The sequence below is a fragment of the Scleropages formosus genome, chromosome 5 (assembly GCF_900964775.1).
Source record: "Scleropages formosus chromosome 5, fSclFor1.1, whole genome shotgun sequence".
Taxonomy (NCBI): Eukaryota; Metazoa; Chordata; class Actinopteri; order Osteoglossiformes; family Osteoglossidae; genus Scleropages; species Scleropages formosus.
The window spans coordinates 22,425,286-22,439,162 of NC_041810.1; the positions used below are offsets into that span (position 1 = coordinate 22,425,286).

The window sequence follows — 13,877 nt, forward strand, 5'->3', positions numbered from 1 at the left end:
ATCGGCCTACAGGCCCCACTGCGTTTCAGTTGCATCGCAGTGCTGCTTTTTCATCTTTCCCTCTATGTTAGTTCTCACAGGTGGATGGTATTTCACTGCAGATCATCTCATAACCTAGATACCTGTCTGTCACTCGTTATGAACATTAACTTAATCAATAATAGGGTAGAAAGACGCCGGGATTGCGGTAACTTAAGGACACAAATACTGGCACTCGAACTGTGTGAACCGCAGCCTATTGTAAACAGCAATAATGATAATAATAATTAAAAATGAAGGTAAATATATGGTTCGTGGGGATGGTTTCATTCATTTCGGGACTTTAGAGCAGGTGTGTACAGTAAAACACATCTCTCTCGCTCTCCCTCCGTGGGTGTTCGGTTTCGTTCCTCCTTTTTTTCCGCCTTATCGCCTGATGATGACGTTGCACTGCAGAGGTTTGGGTGACGTCACCTCCATCTCGCGAGATGCACAGCGAGCCGCCCGGGCTCAAGCGGCGTTGCCCCACCCCCCTGCCGCCCCCGCCCCCGCCCCCGCCCCCGCCGCCGCCGCGTCCCGGTGCTCTGTGGGATACTGGCGGTACGAAGTATATCCTCCTCTTCGCGAGCGCTGGGAAGCCCAGACAGGAGGGGGATGAAGATGGCGGACGCCAAGCAGAAGAGGAACGAGCAGCTGAAGCGCTGGCTGGGCTCGGAGACGGACCAGGAGCCGCCCGTCCTGAAGAAGAAGAAGACGAAGGTGAAGTTCGACGACGGAGCCGTGTTCCTGGCCGCCTGCTCGAGCGGAGACACCGAGGAGGTGCTGCGGATGCTGGAGCGGGGCGCCGACATCAACTACGCCAATGTGGACGGACTCACCGCCCTGCACCAGGTCTGTCTCTGTCTCTGTGTCGAGCTCCCCTCGGTTCGGTTCGGTTCGGTTCGGTTCGGCTCGGCTTGGCTTGGCTTCGCTCGACTCAGTCAGATCGTCTCTCAGACTTGGCGCGGCGCTAGTAGTAGTAGACTAGTGTGACGGGTGTGTTTAGGAGGGAAACGGTCCGTTTTCAACGCGCGGTCCGCTCAGCTGGCAGCTTCGCGCCTGGCGCACGGAGGGCCGGCGAACAACAACAATACGACAACAACAACAGCAGCAGCAACGCGTCACCCTCCTCGAACTGCGGCTGTGTGTGTGTGTGTGTGTGTGTGTGTGTGTGTGTGTGTGTGTGTGTGTGTGTGTGTGGGACCGCGCCGGAGGGAGCACAGAGTCAGAAGCCCCCCGCGTGCGGCGCGGTTCGTTCGCGCTCGGCCACCTCCTCCTGCTCTGGCCTCAGACTGACTCTCGTCCCTGCGGCTCCAGCCAGGTGCCTCAGGAGGAGGGGAATGGAGCCGTGGTGAGGAGGGTTAGTCAGACCTGCCTGAGGAGAACAGCACAGCACTGACTGACTGAGGCCCACTGAGGTCTCGCTCCTCCGGGATGCGGGTTCGGTTCACACACCCATCAGACTGTCAGTCAGTGTGTTTTAATTAATATACACACAAGACTTGTGTTAAGCTCAGATGGAGCAGAGGGAGGGAAAACACTGACCTCTGAGCCCCTCAACTGTCGAGCCTCCTCTCTGAGGAATTGTGCACGTTTTTGTTGTTGTTCGAGGCTGTAGTGTAGTGTGTTCTTGCTGAAGTTCAGCTAGTTCTCCTCTATTTAGAGAGAGGGAGAGAGTGTGTGTGTGTGTGTGTGTGATGGCTGTGTGAATGTATGAGCCCAGCAGGAGGGCAGAACTGCAGTGTTGACATGAGACATTGTGACACTGATTCAAAGGCTCTCTATGTGCTCAAGGTGGGTCCCATGTGCACTGGCATGTGCACTTTGTGCTGCCTGTAACTACGCTCATGCATTCCCCCACAAACGCTCGCGTAGTAGCGTGTGCGACGGCTCCTTGCCTTCGGCCACTTGGATGGGTGGGGAGAAAGTGGGAATCCGCTGCGTTTCGGGGGTCCGGCCCAGGGGGATGAGGGCCGTTGGCTCGCTGCTCTCGCTGACGCTGCGGGTCCCCGTCGGCACGCTGAGCTGACAGGTGAACGAAACGCCTTCGCACCGTTGGCAGTTCCACCCAGCTGTTTGTCATCTCGGGTGCAGTTCCTCTAGAGTCATCTGAGCGTTCCTGGTCCTACTTCGAGTTACAGGTGCTCTCCAGCATAACCTTCAAGTTGACGGCCCAAGTTTGGTGCGGTACGCTTTTTAGAGGTGCTTTTTGGACATGTTTTTTTTGTTTTGTTTTTTTTGGGGGGGGGCTGAAATATTTGCATATCGCCCGACATGTTTTATCGAGTCAATGATTTTCATGTTTTCTAGACTGACTGCTGACCAGCACGGTTCTGCTTTTATTGATATCTCTCTGTGGAACTTCTCAGGGTCTACATGTTGGAGAACCTGAAACAGACCAGGCCTGTTTGCCTTCATTTGCTGCAGTGTTTCTCACCATGTTGTTTGTGATATTTAGGGCATTTGAAAATAACAGAACATTTTCTTTAATTCTAAATTCAAGCTCCTATTTAGAGAGCTCATATGCTTAGTGATAATCTGCAAGCCTTGTCCGTTGCACCGCTTCATCTGGCGCTCAACGCTTTGTGGACACGGTGAAGTCCTTGCACGGCGCCTTGGGTATTTTATGGTTTGTGCACTTGCCGGTCGAGTGTTTTGCCTCCTGGGCAGAATCTCCCCTCCTAAGCCTTTGCTTTGCCCTCTCGGCTTGTTTTCCAGCTGCGCGAGAGGCTTTTCTCCTTCGGCCTGAATTAAAGCTGCCGCTGGTAAACAGTTTTCCGTGGTTGAGCTGCCTCTAGTGTGCATGTGCTTTAGACTGGAATGAGCTGCTTTTCCGTTACACAGGTTGACTGAACGGGACCTGTTGCCTTTTTTTGGAGCTGCATCTGCTGAGGAGCAGAGCAGGGTAGGAATTTGGGAGGCTGCCACAGGGATCTGACCATCTCTGGAATTGCGCTGGGCTGCCGTTGCTGTGGTGTGCGCGCGCGCGCTTGCATGTGCGTGCGTGCTCGACTGCCTTCCTACATGCATGTCAGTTCATAACCCCAACAGTCTGGACTCGTAGGCTTAGTGAGGTGAAAAAGGCGATGTAAGGATTTGTGTGGAGTGTGGTAATCCTGGCATCACGGGGAGGTCAGCGGCGATGGCTTCCAGAGAGACGCGACAGCAGCTCTCCCGTGAGGGTCCGTGTCCGTCATCGTGCGCAGTTGTTGCAGTGGGGCCTGTTCCAGTAATGCCAGTGCTTCATCTTGGGAATCCCCATCTTTCAGGGGGAGATGTTCCAGTAAGCACCCCCCAGCATGATTAGCAGTCTTTAAAATATGATGTAGGCCCACATTGCTCGATGAATGCCCTGAAATATTTTCTTTTCATCTTTAACATCAACATCTTGCGACTGTGTATGTCAGTGCATCAGAACATTCCCAACATCCCTTCTTTCAGTCCTCGGTAATATTATGTGACCCGGGATCCTTAAAAGGTCTTGGCATGTTATCCAGCTACTTTTAAATGCTTGCTCTGTCTGCTAGGATTGGCAGTTTGACTGGTGTACACGGAGTGTTGTTGAATTTTAGCCATAGATGTAAATATTGGAGCTGCATCAAGGCAGATGTGGTTATGGACGTCGGCAACCTACCAGCTTTGATATACGTAATGGTTTAGCATTTTGGCTGCAGAGATCAGGCCCATGCACACTTTATTTCTGTGTTTGGCTTCACTTTAAGCTTTTTTTTTTTTCCCCCCCTTTATTCAATATTAAATTACTTATTATTGTAATGCATCTTTGCCTTGGAGCTTGTATTTGTAGAAGATGGGAACTAAATAAGACGAACCGTTTGTTTTGAAGTTTCTATCATTACTTCCACTTTTTAGCAGACGTTTAAGTTAAACTTTCCATGCTCTAATGCAGTGCAAGTGAGTTGCTTCGACGTTGTGTTTCTTGGTTGGAATTCTTAAGGATTTTGTCCATATGGACAATGTGGAAACACTTGTACGTTAGTTCTCTGTCCCAGTGCAGCACTACAACATAGTAGTGTGTCGATGCTTAACTGTGGCCACCAAGTGTTGTTGTTGGGCTGTTATTGATGCGGAGGGTGACGTGGTGTCCCGTCATCTTTGCGTTCCTCACACGGCGGCGGGTGGAAAGTGTTGTGGGGGGGCCTTGGACACAGGCATTGCTCTTATTGGCCTACTTTTTTTCTTTTCTTTTTTTGTTTTTTGCATGGTGCTGCTGCATTATTTCTTCTCCATGGCAAGTAGGTACATTATCATAGTGTCCATTTGTAATGTAGGGGCATTTTGACAATTTAAATTACCCTAGGTATGTGTGTCTCCTCTGTACGGAGCTATGAAAAGTTGTTAGACAAACTGCCTTTTTCATTGGGTGAATAAACAGTTACATTGCCTCTGTGCTGATACTGATATGTCGGATGATTAAATTAGAGCTTCTTTATGTTAGAGAGACCTTTGCTCCTTGAGCACTGTTGTGGCAGGACCTTCTCATGACTGGAAGGTCTTGATTTTTCAAAAGCCATCAATAGCCGCATCCAGGACTCTTTCTTGAGTGGAGGATGTACTGCTCTACGGAGAAACAAGACGGTCAAGGTTTAAAGCTACCAGATGCATCTGAGATTTTTGATTGCCCGAGCTCTGTCTTTGAAAACACCACATTCCCATGGTTTCGTGATGCTAACGTGCAGCTTTTGCTCTGTAACTGCGAGGGTTGCTCTGCCAGTGTTGGTCAGTAGCCAGCATTAAGTTTCAAGTAGTATGCCAGTCCAGTGCATTTAGTAAAAGGCTGTTTAAGCTTAACGTTGTAACTGAGGGATGCACAGGGGTGTCACACTTACCCCAGTGAGTCTCTAGACAAATAAGTTTGAAAGCATGTTGTGGGTGCTCTGCGTATTTAGGCCTCATGGCAGTGTCCTGGATGACTGCAAAACCTTCCGTCTTTTCTGCACTGTGAATTTAGCTGGACTCCTGTTGTCCTGCCACCTAGCTATTGGCGTCAGTTAGAGATCCTTTCCTTTAGTGGTTAATGTTTCATTCTAAATATTTAGGCAGATTTGCAAGGAACAGGATGATGAGTAGCTTTGAACTAAGCCTGCGGAACTTTTCAAGAGTCTCAATGGCCTTTATTCTGGGTTTATAATCCAGACCGTTGGACGTGTTTGTGCAGTAGTGAAATGGTGCTCACGTTTAGTGCTGGTTTGACCGTTGAACCGCTCAGCTACTTGTTATCATGTCTTGGCTGAATACCTTAACTAAACATGGGTAAGTTTGGGTTGGTGCTCATCAGCTCATCTAACAGGGTCAAGGATGTACTTGGGTGGAATGGCTTAATAAATGCAACTTTTGGATGGCAGAGTACTGGTGAGTATTTACAGTGCTGCTGATGGTTGAAGGCTGGTTTAGATCAAGTCATCCAAAGACCCAGTGAACCACTGTGGCATTTTCACAGTTCACCATGAGGCTACAGCCCATCTGAGAGAAGGTTATGTCCAGCAGCTTCCTTTCTGGACCATGTTTGAACGTGAGTGACGTTTCCAGTTAGCTCACAGAAGTAAGAGTTTGCAGTCAGATGTGGTAAGCAACATCAGAAATGTCCGGCTAGAATTTCGGAGAGAGTTGTGGTTTTCCAGTTTCAGCTTAGCTCGACACACATTCCTTTTAGCTTTAATATGTCATTTATTTATACGTGTTCGTCCTTGTCAGATATAACCTACTTACGTGAACTTCTTGGATTTGGTTCTTCATCTGCAAAGTCTCTCTGGGCAAGGGTGATGTACTAATAAAAATGATGCTTTTCAGAGGTAATGTAAAGATAATATAGGGTAGCCTTTTCACATGCTTTGATCTTTTGGTCAGTGATGCAATAAAATTGTCAACTCTGCAGTCCTGCATGTTTTGGAGATGGAAAAAATGTGCTTTAAGACAACTTTGTTCAGCCCTGAAGAATGGACGATATGGCATGCTGCGTTGCTGTTGCCTGTTCAGTCTAAATAAGTAGAGCTGAAAGGTCAGTGAGTGACAGTTCTGATTCTGGAACAGAAGTAAATCAAAGTTAAGCGCCTTACCTAGTTGGTGGTCTTTGCCTGGACAGAAGCATCGTGTTTGTTTCATTTCTACCACAGGGCCATTGTGCAGACTACGTACCGATGACTACTTCAACTACTCTGCTGGTTTGTCCTCTGAGATGTTCCCATGAACTGCTAGTAGTTGCTCTTTTATTTATTTATTTGAAAACTAAAATGCTCATTGATCCTTTTAGAGGCTGCGCTGTACAGCACATCTGCTCTTTTCAGCATTACATGTGTGTCTGTGCTTTACTTGGTGTTTTGCTTCCATCTGCACATCTCCATTGGACTCCAGGGCTAGGAATCTTTAGCACTGTTCAGCCGATGTGAAACTTATGTGCCTCTGGAAATCTTGGGGAAAAGATTATACTTACTGTATGTGGCTTGTTTTATAAGCGCACTTTGCATTTTAAGTGGATTTAGGAACTTACCCTGCCAGTGGCTTTGTTAGCCGCAGGAGTTAGTGACAGGTGGTTGAGTGTCTTGTTGATCTTGATGAATTGACTGTGTTCTTCCCCTCTTTGACCCTGGGTTCTGCACAGCCTGTGCCCTCAGACATTGGTACATCCTCATATCTGTTTAAAAATACACAGCTTGCTTCAAGCAGAGCTTTTACATTGAGTCCTGCTGCCAATAAAGGCTCTTCTGCTTGTTGTTCCTTTTCTGTAGCATCTTAAACTGTAGATTTTAGCCAACATCTAGTCTTGTAATTATCTTCTATTATGAAGCTGTTTGCTTTTTTTTTCTTTCTTGACAAGGAAAGCTGGTATCATGCAAACTAATGTTATGTAACAGGTTGGACCTGGTTCGTCTGGAGCTTGTTCGGTGCGCTCAGCTCCATTTGATAGTGAGCTCTGTTTTCCGTGTGCATTGGCTTGACTTGGACAGCCCGCCTTGCCACGGTTACCCCTTGCTGAAAGTCCTCCAATCACCATTCAGTGACACTCCTCACAATTGATCACCTTGTTAGTGAGACAGCAGATATGTGTGCAAATATAGGTGCAAGGGGGGAAAAAGCTTTGTGCTAGATTTAAGGATGTTCCTGCAATCCACGTTGTCTGTCAGTCTTACTTCCTGGAGTGTAAGGCCTTCATTTCCCATGTTGGTGTACTCTTTCATACGCACCAGAGTACTTACGATGTGGTTGAGCTGTTAGGAGTTATCAGTTCACGCCTCTGACTTGGGTAAACTGATGGGGACATGCCAGTAAACTGTGCTGACTTCTGCTCCCATGCTTCCAGACCTTCTGGAGAACAGGCTGCCGAGCATCTCAGGAATGACCAAACAACCCTGTGTGTGAAAGTTTAGCTCATCCTCTACCTCATGTCTGCTCTCTAAGCTTGGAGTTGAACTTGTCCGAAAGATCCGGTGTTCAGAGGTCGTGTTTTCTGTTTGGTTAGTGCTACAATGTTGAAGAAGTATGTAATGCTCTGTTTGTACATCAGAGTGCTCAGCACCGTGCGGAGGGTAGACTCCACACCTAGCCAAAGAGCAGAGGCTGTCTTTGTGATGGGCTTATAGTCGCATCTTGAAACTGTCCTACACAGTCATTGCGGTAAGTGCGATGCCTCTGTGCAACCCTCAGCCGCATGGAAACATGGTGAAACAGTCCTACATTTACACTTATTAATTTATTCATTTAGCAGATGCCTTTCTCCAAAGTGGCGTGCATCACATCAACAGAAGTGGAGATTTGGATGCGGACACATGATGTTTGAGTACAGTTTGTCACATTCCGCTGTGTTAACCAGTGTATGTTACACCAGTAGCGTATAGAGTTTTTCAATTATTAAACAAATTGTAGGTGGCCTGAATATATTCTTATCCCCGGCCTGCTTCCTTCCTTGGGCTTCAGTAGGAATGGCGATATGGGGTCTGCATGTAGCCGGGCTGTGCACTGCCGTGTACATCAACACCCCAATAATGCATGTTGACTATAGGTGCCAGTGATGTTTGTCTCTGGTCACTGGTTTGTGTAGGGAGTCATTGCTGCTGCTGTTTGGAATTGAGTTGAGTAGTATTAAAAGGGTGGATTCAGTACATTGTTTTGAACAAAAAGCTCTCAGGACTTTTTTTTTTTTTTTCTTCAACGATTATCATTACACAAAAAGTACTGCACATAAAGTGGATGGGATGTGGGTCTAAGAAGGAGCAGGCTGGACCTCTGATCTCGGCATCCCTGAGCTGATCGGATCTTCAGTAGTATCTATCTATCAGTGATATGAATTTTAGTTGCTGAAAATGTTACCATTTTCTTGTCAAAAACAACATATGCTTATTGAAAGTGCTGGAGCATTTTATGAAGGCATCCTGAGCATCATTTAATCTGCCTTTTGGATTTATTGTTTCTGTAGGAGATGTTTGTGCTGCTCTTCGACAGCGTCGCAAGCATGGCTGCACACTTGTCTGATTCGATCTCTGTTGCTTCCAAATTGGAGATCCTCGGCATTGATTTGGCTCACCAGCCATTTTGCTTATTGCATTAATCTTCTTGAATCTAACTGTAGCGTTGCTTGATTGACAGGTCTTGCTCAGTATGTATTTCCACGAATTTAAAAGACAGGAAGTGACCATATCCTCAGTTGTTTTGTTTCAAGTCTTCTGAATGTTTCTCTTGGTTCTTTTAATTGTATGAAAAGTGTATGGAGGTTTGTTACGAGTGTATCAGTTGAATTCAATTAATTTTTTATTGATGGGTTGCCACCCCTCCCCCCCTTCTTAAATAAAAAAACGGGCAGGGGTGGTTTTGGGCAGAGACGAACAGGAAGTGTGTGTTTATTTTCACATTTCCTCAACAAGTCTTTGTGACTGAGCCAGGCCACACACTCCCCCCGACATACTCTCGCAAATGCCCTCCCACCAACTAGCTTTAATCAGTGTGTCCTGCATGACTCCCAGCCCCCTAACACAGATACACAAACCTTTTTACGGGTGCTCTCGTTGCCTTGAAAGTACACATGCTTCACACCAACAGAAGGATGTGTGGCCTGGATGGCGTGTCCTGCCCTTTGGGGCAAGAACCCTCCTGGCCCTCTCTGACCTCAGGGGCCCTTCTAACCTCTGCTGGCAGGCAAGGGTTACGGCGAATTACGTTGGGAGAGTTTAGGTTAAGGCTACTGAACGTGGCAGTCTCTCGTATGAAGGACATGGGGTGAGGCATTGCGGCCAGGGGGCTGGAGCAGGGTCACGGGAATGACCCCACCCACAGCTGTCTTCCCTGCTGTGTGGTTGATGTTATTCTGGGGCCCTGACACTACACCGTCCCGACACCTTTGCAAGCCTGCAGTCTGGTGCACTGCGAATGACGCCCCAGACATTGCTCCACCTATTGGCCGTGTCTCTTTGGGCCGGTTAGCGCTGCAGCCACTCCCCGTTCTGCAGGAGATCCTGAGGTAGAGTGCCAGCCTTCCTGCAGCTGTCTGACCTGGTTGCCTTTCCTCCCCTGAACCCTGCGCACCCTTCCACCCCCTCCTGTCTTGGATGCCTGACAGTAACGGTTCATGGAAACAAACTTGGCTGTGGATTGCTGCTATTGTTTCGCCTGCCGAGTATAAACGAAAATGAGATGTATGCCTGCGCGGCCCATCACTTACCCCGCCTCCCCCCCCGTACTCCGTCAGCCTGGGTCTGCTTTTTCCATGGGAATCCCAGGACCATATATGGCCAGCGGTTGCCTGCTCTGCCTCTTCAGCTGGGCTCTTTCACGCGGCCAGGGTGGGCTGAGCTGGGCTAGGCTGAGCCCAGCTGGTGGGCCTGTTGCGGCGCTATCGTGAGCGTAGCCTCCCGCAGAAAGACGGTAGCTGTGTTTTTACGCTGGCTTGAGCACATGTGCGCACATGAGATGCGCGCACACACTCTAAGGAGTAATGCCTTTTGTGGAAGTGCCCGCGTGCCACGGGCCAGCATGTCGTCACCCCCGAGTGTTAACGCCTGACGCTCCGAATGCTGGAAAGCTGGCCCTCCAGTACAGGACTGATGGGGGCGGGGAGCGGCGCAGGATAACTTAAGTCTCAAGAAGCCCCAGTTTTCGGTGTGCAGATGCTTTATATGGATGCAGATCTGCCTTTTCGAAAAGAAAACAAAGCTGTGCTGTTGAGCTCCCGTCTGTACATAATTGGATTAAATGCTGACTCATAATAGCAAGCGGGACGCTCCACTATCTTCTGTCATCTGAGTGCTGGGCTCTTGATAAATGCCCTTTTTGGTTGTTCTGTCAGCTCTTCTGTTGTCATGCTTTCCCATATGAAAATTCATTGTTCTCATTTTCATGAACAGCAGTAAATTCCAATTCATGATAACGATTTAATGCTAAAAGGAGTTTAAATCCAAGGTGGCAGTCCTTGCTGAGAGAAGTTCCAGATGGAATTGCAATTAATGGAGCATCATCACCAATATGAGCTTATAGTTCTGTCCAATGAAACAATATTATGATTTTGTTCTCATTTTCTAGAGCTTGATAAATTATCTTAGATACTGTAAAAAAACTTGACTGATCTCAAAGGCACAGTAGTATACATTCAGCAAAGTGGTGACTGAAGGCACATGAGTGGTGCAGGGATAAATGCAACTTGCACAAGTACAAGAGTGCAAGAAATAGTGTGTCCAGTAAATAAAAATTAGAACTGGCAGCTCAGGACCACACTGGCAATACGAGGTCAGTACCACCTCGATGGCATGGAGACGCATCTAGAGCCTCATGGCCTTTCAGGTTTCAGGACAACAGCTTTAGTCACATTTTGAGGTTTAGCAGTGAGGTTATGGCTGCTTAAGTGGATGGCACAGTAGAGGTGATTGATAGGCCTGAAGGCAACATTGAAACCAACGGTCTTCCTTTGAGTGAACTGGGCCAAGTGCTTGATCTGGTGTGGTAATCCTATTTACAGCTGAGAGCATCGCCCACCTTCTGGTGTAAATATGGGAGCGATTGCCATGAAAACTGAAAATTCGTTGCAAATCTCATGGGCACATGTATGGTTCCGCCTTTGCATATGGCACGTTCTCGAGAAACTCTTTGTGCGCTCACACAGTAAACAGTCACATGGTAAACAGTACCTTGATCAGTGCCACCGGCAACATGTCTGATTTTTTCAAAAAAAAAAAAAAAATCAGTTTCTGGTAGAAAGAGTGTACTGAGGAATCACGTCTGCAAGTATGCCTCTTTCTCCTAATGTAATGCGCATAGTGTATTTTCTATGAGATGTACGTCATTCTGAAGAAAAGCATCTGGTAAATGAATAAATGTTAAGTCTGTGTCACTGGAGCAGAAGATCGCAAGAAACAAGTGATATGATCATTTTGCTTGTAGTTTTGAAGCCCTTTACCATAATGGTTTTACTCTTGACTGTTCATTAAGGGGGCTTAAGGCGGACGGAACCAGAATGATAAATGAGCCCAATACTGGTTTTTACCATGATCTGTCGGACATTGTGTTGCGAAGGACGGGCATCTCGATGCAATCGTGTCACTTGTTTTTCCTGTGACAGCTCTCTCACAGGGCTTTGTCTTCTCCACTTGACGGGAAATGCTCACCTAGTTCGTAGAACTAAATGAGTTGTCGGAGTTAATGAACCATGTGCCTGGCCTTCATTTTTGAGGTTCACTAATTCAGGAGGTGTTGCTTTGCTGGACGTTTGCCAACGAATGCATCATCTATTCTAAGTGACTGACTTATAATGAAGGAATAACATCTTTCTCTTGAAGTTGCTTGGTTGAATATATTCCAGGAATTCTGTTACATTCAGAGAATGATCAAATTTGCCCAGTTGTGTCTAAGTGGTTTAGATGATATCTGAGAAATTATCCGTGTAAAGTGTTTTGCCCCCCTACCTTTTCTGATTGTTTTGATCAAAGATAAAGGCTGGCGCTTCTCACCAAATTGTGTGAAAAGTGTTTATGGGATATGCTTTAAAAACTTAACTTGATTGCCATAACTGCTTCACCAGCAGACCTTCAAAGCTATTCCCTGGCAGAGAACCTGAAGATGCAGGCTGTAGTATGTTAAGCACCCCCATACCAGGCCTTTGGCCAGCAGAGGTCTAGCAGCCTACATCCACTGTAACAGGGTTTTCTCCTACGCTCATGAGCTCACTGGTAGCCCAATTACTTCTGTCCTCCTCTCCTGGAAACGGTGGTGTGACATGGCTGGGCTGCGCGTTCCTTTGATAGAAGAGGATGAAGTGAAGTGACCTGAAGGATGGCGCTCTGAGACCTGTCAATGGTCCAGTGTGGTCACTCGCAGTATGGTTATGTTTCAGGTGGATCGGACGTGTTCTACTGAAATGCAGGGTGTGCGGAAACGTACCCTCTGTTACACTGTGCAAGCCTTCACCAGCATCAGTTTTGAAATGCTTTTACAATTGGACTTGAGCACCTTCATAAAGCCACTGTCATTTTCCAGCAGCAGTGATCCTTAGGTATGTCATTAGGTGGTTCTGGTTCCTCTGAGCCGGCCCTCACGTGACCAGTCTCACTTGGCCTCACGAGCTACTTTTGCCAATTAAGGCCGGGGGCCACTACGCGTGGGCCGGCAGCTTTGACCCGAGTGCCGGCGCCCTCCACTGAGCCGCGGACAAGCTGGACGTCTGTCGTGTCCTGCGATGATGACTTTATGAGCTTGCTTTTTGCGGCTCTCCGAGTGGCCCTACTGTGTTCCATATAAAGCCTTTTTTTATTTATTTATATTTCTCACAAAAGCCAGACGAGCCTGAACTTTTGTCTCGCTGTGAGATGTTTCCATAGCGATGGTTTGGGTACATGAATAGAGGTCATGGTTGCACTAGTTCTGTTTAGGGGAACAGATGTAGGGACAGTACAGTCTGTGTTAGCTGGACAACCAGCCACATTTTGTGAAGCTCAGGAAGGAGCGAATGTTGGGTCCATTTTTTTTTTTTTTTTTTTTTTTTTTTTCCCCCCCCCCCCTCCCCCATGTATTTGTAGATACCGTAGGAACACTGCTACTCACTCTCCATAGTCTGCTTGACCAGGGCAGGGTTATAGTGGTCTGGAGGTTCTCCCCAAAACACTGATGGGAGACTCTGATTGGATTTTGGATTTTTAATGCCCGCAATGGGTGCCAATGCTGGATTCTCCAAGTTATGTTTTGCATTTTTCGGAAGTCCCTTCTCTCACATGCAGCGTGTGGGCCATGTCGGAGACCAGGCTGATGTATGGGAAAATTGAGGGGGTCTACCACACCTGTTCCACCACGACGCAGCTCAGGAAACTGGAGAATCCCACTGCTCCCCTCAACATCCGCCCTGGATCGCACCCCAGGCCCTAGCGTGGCTCTTGTTGCTCATTAAAGTCCCTCTTCCCCTACAGAAATTCTGCAGTGTTTGATGGGATGTGTTCCTTGTTGATTCCTACACACGGAATCCCATGATCAGCTGTGTGCTGCATGCATCTGTCCACCTCTGTCTGAGTGCCATTTCCATCATTGTGAAACTTCCGGCTCAGTGTTGCAGCGGAAAGTGAAAATAGTGAAGTAAAATGGGGAAGTTGCTTTCTTGCTCTATAGTTGACCAATAATATATATTTTTTTTTTTACTTTTTTTTTTTAATCTGAGTGTCCAAATGGGGGCACTTTCTCTAGTATGTTTCGTGCCCACTTATTAGCATACTTACTGCCCGTAAGATTTTCGATGGAGCCCATAGTGACAGTGTAATTTAGTGTGAACGTAGTCTTAATCACCCCACCATTGTGTGATTTGTCTTCATGATGAATTCCAATTTCTGTCATAACTGGAATTCAGCAAATGTGGAAGACCCAACTGACCAAGGACACTT

General features: G+C 47.4%; 1 protein-coding gene across 2 annotated transcripts in view; it reads left to right on the top strand.

The window, feature by feature from the left end:
* The first annotated feature begins 579 nt into the window (after positions 1–579).
* Positions 580–13,877, top strand: part of LOC108942353 (protein phosphatase 1 regulatory subunit 12A-like) — a 38,769-nt gene continuing 25,471 nt past the window's right edge. Inside the window, exon 1 of one of the 2 annotated variants that reach the window (XM_029251639.1) lies at positions 580–870. In XM_029251639.1, coding sequence (XP_029107472.1) covers positions 634–870 — 237 coding nt within the window. In that variant the 5' untranslated portion in view covers positions 580–633. The remainder of the gene's footprint in view (positions 871–13,877) is intronic. The other variant, XM_029251640.1, reaches the window with a different exon arrangement.